Source organism: Salvelinus sp. IW2-2015, unplaced genomic scaffold, assembly GCF_002910315.2.
Source record: "Salvelinus sp. IW2-2015 unplaced genomic scaffold, ASM291031v2 Un_scaffold5651, whole genome shotgun sequence".
NCBI classification, from domain to species: Eukaryota; Metazoa; Chordata; class Actinopteri; order Salmoniformes; family Salmonidae; genus Salvelinus; species Salvelinus sp. IW2-2015.
The window spans coordinates 49,538-54,748 of record NW_019946916.1 but is presented as its reverse complement, the minus strand read 5'-3'; the positions used below and the strand labels follow the sequence as shown (position 1 = coordinate 54,748).

Below are 5,211 nucleotides of genomic sequence, written 5' to 3'. Positions count from 1 at the left end.
TGTAGAGGACTACAGCCCCCCCCCCCCCCATTGTAGAGGACAAACCCCCCCCCCCCATCTTAGAGGACACAGCCCCCCCCCCCCCCCCGCTTAGAAGACACACCCTTATTGGTTACTCACCTGACGTGATCAAGCGGGACACCATCACACCTCATGTGCCACACAAACAAAGTGCGTTCTTACCCACCACTACCACCTAGTGTACACTTTTAGTATCACAACTACATCGATTTTAGTTCTCTTCCAGCAGCATCTGACAAGTGAGACTACAAATTAGAATAATAAATAGACATGTTTTATACAATCTAATAGTATATGTGACAAAACTCATAAAGTGAGCTAGCTAGGTCATAACGTTGAACAGGAGTCCATATGATCACTGTGATTCAGTATGTATACAACCGATATCAGACTAGACTCTCTCTCCCCTCCCTCCCTCCATCTCCTCTCCCTTCCCTCCCTCCATCTTCTCTCTCCCTTCCTCCCTCCATCTCTCTCTCCCTTCCTCCCTCCATCTCTCTCTCCCTTCCTCCCTCCATCTCTCTCCCTCCTCCCTCCATCTCCTCTCTCCCTCTCCTCCCCCATCTCTCTCCCCTCCCTCCATCTCTCCCCCCCTCCATCTCTCTCCCCCTCCCTCCCTCCCTCCATCTCTCTCCCCTCCATCTTCTCCCCCTCCCTCCCCTCATCTCTCCCTCTCCCTCCCTCCCTCCCTCTCTCCCCCTCCCTCCCTCCCTCCACTCTCTCTTCCCCTTCCCTCCCTCCATCTCTCTCCCTCTCTCTCCTTCCTCCAGGCTGTCTGTTCTTCCTGTGCCTGGGCATCATGTATATGTTTCGTTCCAACATGTACTTTGCTGCCCCGTTCCAGGAGAAGATAGTGATCGGTATCTTCTTCATCGGGGCCATCCTGTGTCTGTCCTTCTCCTGGCTCTTCCACACCGTCTACTGCCACTCTGAGGGCGTCTCTCGCGTCTTCTCCAAGTAAGACCATGGTTAAATTAGCCTTTCGTGCACCTGACTCCAGACTGCACCACACGTGTTGATAGCAGAACCAGTGCCAAATACTTTAATTGGGCCTAATTGGGGGGTTACACTTGATTTTGTCTTGAGTTTGCACTTTTGGGACTATTCCGTTGGTTCTATTCCATTGGTTGAAGCAGTTGATGGAACAGATGTTTAGTCATTGGTGTAACCTCTCTCTGTCTGTCTCTCTCTCGCTGTCTCTCTTTCTCTGTCTGTCTCTCTCTCGCTGTCTCTCTTTCTCTGTCTGTCTCTCTCTCTGTGTCAATAAAACAAAATATATCCATTTCAAATTGCTTTATTGGCATGACGTCACAATGTAGATGTTCCCTAAGCGTTACTGTGGAAACGGAATGATTGATTAACACGTAGTTTCTCTGATCCAGATCATTCATCTGTCTCTCTGTCTGTCTCCAGACTGGACTACTCTGGCATAGCCTTCCTGATCATGGGCTCCTTTGTTCCGTGGCTCTACTACTCGTTCTACTGCTCTCCCAACCCCAGGTTAATCTACCTTGTAGTAGTCTGCATACTAGGAGTCTCTGCCATCATCGTCTCACAGTGTGACTTCTTCGCTAAGCCACAGTACCGCGGCGTCAGAGCAGGTCAGTCACTGTGGGTGTGTCTACGTGCCCTTTTTGTTTTGGAATCTAAACTGTGTGAATGAATGTTTGCTCAKATCCTTTCAGTTTGATCTATGTTTCCATCTTGGTTTTGTGTATCAGTCCCTTCTCCGTCTCGACTCCCCTGCCCAACGTATTCTAATAACATAACTAGCTGTAGCTCTGGTGAATTCCCCACCTCTCTCTCTCCCTCCTCCCTCTCTTAGTCTCCTGCTGGGTCTCCTGCCAGTAGAGGGGGCCCTMAAATAATGAGCCAACACTGGGATCTCCTCCCTCTTGCTCCTCCTCATCCCCCCATCTCCTTTCCACGTGCCAGGCTGCCCTCAGGCTGGCCGTCTTTCCTCCTCCCTCCCTCCCCTCTATCCTCTCTCCCCCCCCTACCCCCACACAGACACACACACCCTCTCCCTCCTCTTTGTGTTTTATGGAGCCCGTTAAACTGGTGCTCATCAGTCCTCTGTGACGTTTATGGGGTCGTTAGGCCCAGCGGCCTGGTGCCAGACCCAGGGACCCAGTGTCTGTTAAGACGAGGTGGCTGCCAGGCAGGGTAGGACAGGAGGGTCATTCTCTCTATCTCTCCATCTCTCACTCGGTCTCTCTTTTCCTCTTCAGTTTTCTGTCTGTCTTCCTCTGTCTCTCTGGAAATACAGTGGACAGTCATGTGTAGCGAGGCCTTATGTAACATCAGTGAAATCAACAGAACGAGATCAGTGAGGGTACAGTTATTGTCAGGTGTAACCACTCAGATGTGAACAAACCCCTGTCTGTCTGTCTGTATTAACCCCTGTCTGTCTGTCTGAACTCCTGTCTGTCTGTATTAACCCCTGTCTGTCTCTGTCTGTCTGTATTAACCCCTCGGTCTGTATTATCCCCTGTCTGTCTGTATTATCCCCTGTCTGTCTCTGTCTATATTAACCCCTGTCTGTATTATCGTCTGTCTGTCTATATTAATCCCTGTCTGTCTGTCTATATTAACCCCTGTCTGTCTGTCTATATTAACCCCTGTCTGTCTGTCTATATTAACCCCTGTCTGTCTGTCTATATTAACCCCTGTCTGTATTATCGTCTGTCTGTCTATATTAACCCCTGTCTGTCTGTCTATATTATCCCGTCTGTCTGTCTATATTATCCCGTCTGTCTCTGTCTGTCTCCAGGAGTGTTTGTAGGTCTGGGTCTGAGCGGTGTGGTCCCCACCCTGCACTTTGTCATCACTGAAGGCTTGCTGAGAGCCACTACTATGGGTCAGATGGGCTGGCTCCTCCTCATGGCTACTCTCTACATCTCTGGAGCCTGTATCTACGCAGCCCGCATCCCAGAGAGGTTCTTCCCTGGGAAATGTGACATCTGGGTGGGTACAAGTAGAGAACCTCTGAGCTGCGTTCAGCAACACACACACACACACACACACACACACACACAACGACACCAACACATACACACACACACACCACACACAAACACACACACACACAACAGGGACACTGACGGAGACACACACAGTGGAGTTAAATATAACTCTCTGGCTGTTTAATGTGGGCTGATTGATCCAGATGTGTTTGTTTTGGGAAACCTTTTCCTCAGTCTCCCTCAAACAGCTGAAGGTCAATAATGAATTGAGGACATTGTATAGGGCCGTGGTTAGATCATTTAGTATGACAGTACCATCCTTTACACCCGTCACGTGTGACCCGGTGGTTCCCCTTATTAACACCCAGTGGAGAGGGGGCAGGCCTGGGAGAGCTAGCCCAGAACAGGGACGTCAGCTGGGCCTCGCTGCTCTCTCCTCCTTTTTCTAGTCCTCAGCTGGACTAGAAAGTACTTTGGAGTAAGTGTGTAGTGGAGGGTTAATATCCTCTTGTTCAGTACTTTAGGACAGTACTGTGTAGTGGGAGGTTATATCCTCTCTGTTGCCAGTATTTAGGACGTGAGTGTGTAGTGGGAGGTTAATATCCTCTCTGTTCCAGTACTTTAGGACAGTAGTGTGTGTGTGTGTGTGTCTCAGGTCAGTGTGTGGGGGATTATTCCCTCCCGTTCTCTACATCTGGAGATGGTAGTTAGCCCCAACATGAGCCCTGTGTTACCCACGTAGAAGGGAGGAGAGGACCGGGACAGAAGGGCATGATGGTACATCGCTGAGTTAGATGACCAATGTAGCGTGGCAGGTATTTGGTCTACACCAACTCCTCCATGACATAGTCTGGGCATGTTGTTTACACAAACACACAAGGGATTGCACGTTTTGTTTTTCCCCCCTAACACGACACAGCTGATTCAAATGATCAAGGTGTGATGATGAGTTGGTGATTTGAGTCAGCTGTGTAGTACTGGGGGGGGGGGGGGACCAAAACGTGCTCCTCTTGGGGTCCTGTGGACAGAGTTTGGGGAAACCCTGGACTGAAACTTCCTGTGTCTTAGTGGCACACCTGGATGTACGGCTGACTGTGTGGACCATCTTGMTGTTAAAGGAGCTATGGGCTGTTTTTAGAGACACCATCTCTGATCCTCAGACATTATTTACTACAAACATAGAGAGTACATGAACGTTAACCTGGTCCCAGATCTGTTGGTTCTCTTGTCTACTCCCATGTCCGTCTGTTGCAAACCAAACATGACAATGAGTGAAGGAGTTGTCTTGGCACACGGGCTCCCGAGTGGTGCAGCGGTCTAAGGCACTGCATCTCAGTGCTAGAGGTGTCACTACAGACACCCTGGTTCGATTCCAGGCTGTATCACAACCGGCCATGATTGGGAGTCCTATAGGGTGGTGCCCAGCGTCACCCGGATTTGGCTGGTGGTTGTAGGCCATCATTGTAAATAAGAATTTGTTCTTAACTGACTTGCCTAGTTAAATAAAAATATATATAAAAACTGACTGGTAGTCAGGCTTCACTAATGTAGGTCGATACATGACCCAGCAACCATGGAGGCTAAATCAGAAGTAACTGAAATCTTCACTGATCCTCCCTCTCTCCTCCTCTCTCTCCCTCCAGTTCCACTCCCATCAGTTGTTCCACGTCCTGGTGGTGGCGGGAGCGTTCGTCCATTTCCACGGCGTGTCCAACCTGCAGGCCTTCCGCTACGCTGCCGGGGCGGGCTGTGAAGAGGACAATGCCCTGTGAAGATCCTGCACGTCACGTCAACACACCACCAGGGGGAGACACGCATATATACACACACACACACGCATAACACATACAGACACGGGAGACTGATGAACACACACACACACACACACACACACACACACACACACACACTGACTCCCCAGTAGCGACCCGTCTCTCTCTGTACATGTCTACAGGAGACCCCTTAGAGGACACACGTGGAAAAAAAGACAAGGTTTTCTTTTCAGTTGGAAAAAATGACCTACGTCTCGTTTGTTTTTCTTCTCCTCCATCTTGTTTTCAATAACTGCATCTAGGGGTTTTGGACATTTTTGAGACTGGTCCCGCCCCCTCAACAACAAAAAAAAGTAGTGTGAATTTTGAGTAAAATATTGAAGTGGTTAGTGGGGCGTCGAGGGTTGCTAGGCCTCCCTTCAGGTCTGGAAGGCTGTACATCAGCTGGACCA

The 5,211-nt window shown here is 49.7% G+C and overlaps 1 protein-coding gene across 1 annotated transcript; it reads left to right on the top strand.

Annotated features, from left to right (window-relative positions):
• Nucleotides 1-761: 761 nt before the first annotated feature.
• Nucleotides 762-4,962, top strand: LOC112078410 (adiponectin receptor protein 2). The gene is made up of 4 exons (XM_024144669.2): nucleotides 762-978; nucleotides 1,435-1,622; nucleotides 2,795-2,988; nucleotides 4,631-4,962. Exons 1-4 carry the CDS (start codon nucleotides 821-823, stop codon nucleotides 4,757-4,759), a joined length of 669 nt encoding a protein of 222 aa, XP_024000437.2. The 5' UTR covers nucleotides 762-820; the 3' UTR covers nucleotides 4,760-4,962.
• The last annotated feature ends 249 nt before the right edge of the window (nucleotides 4,963-5,211 follow it).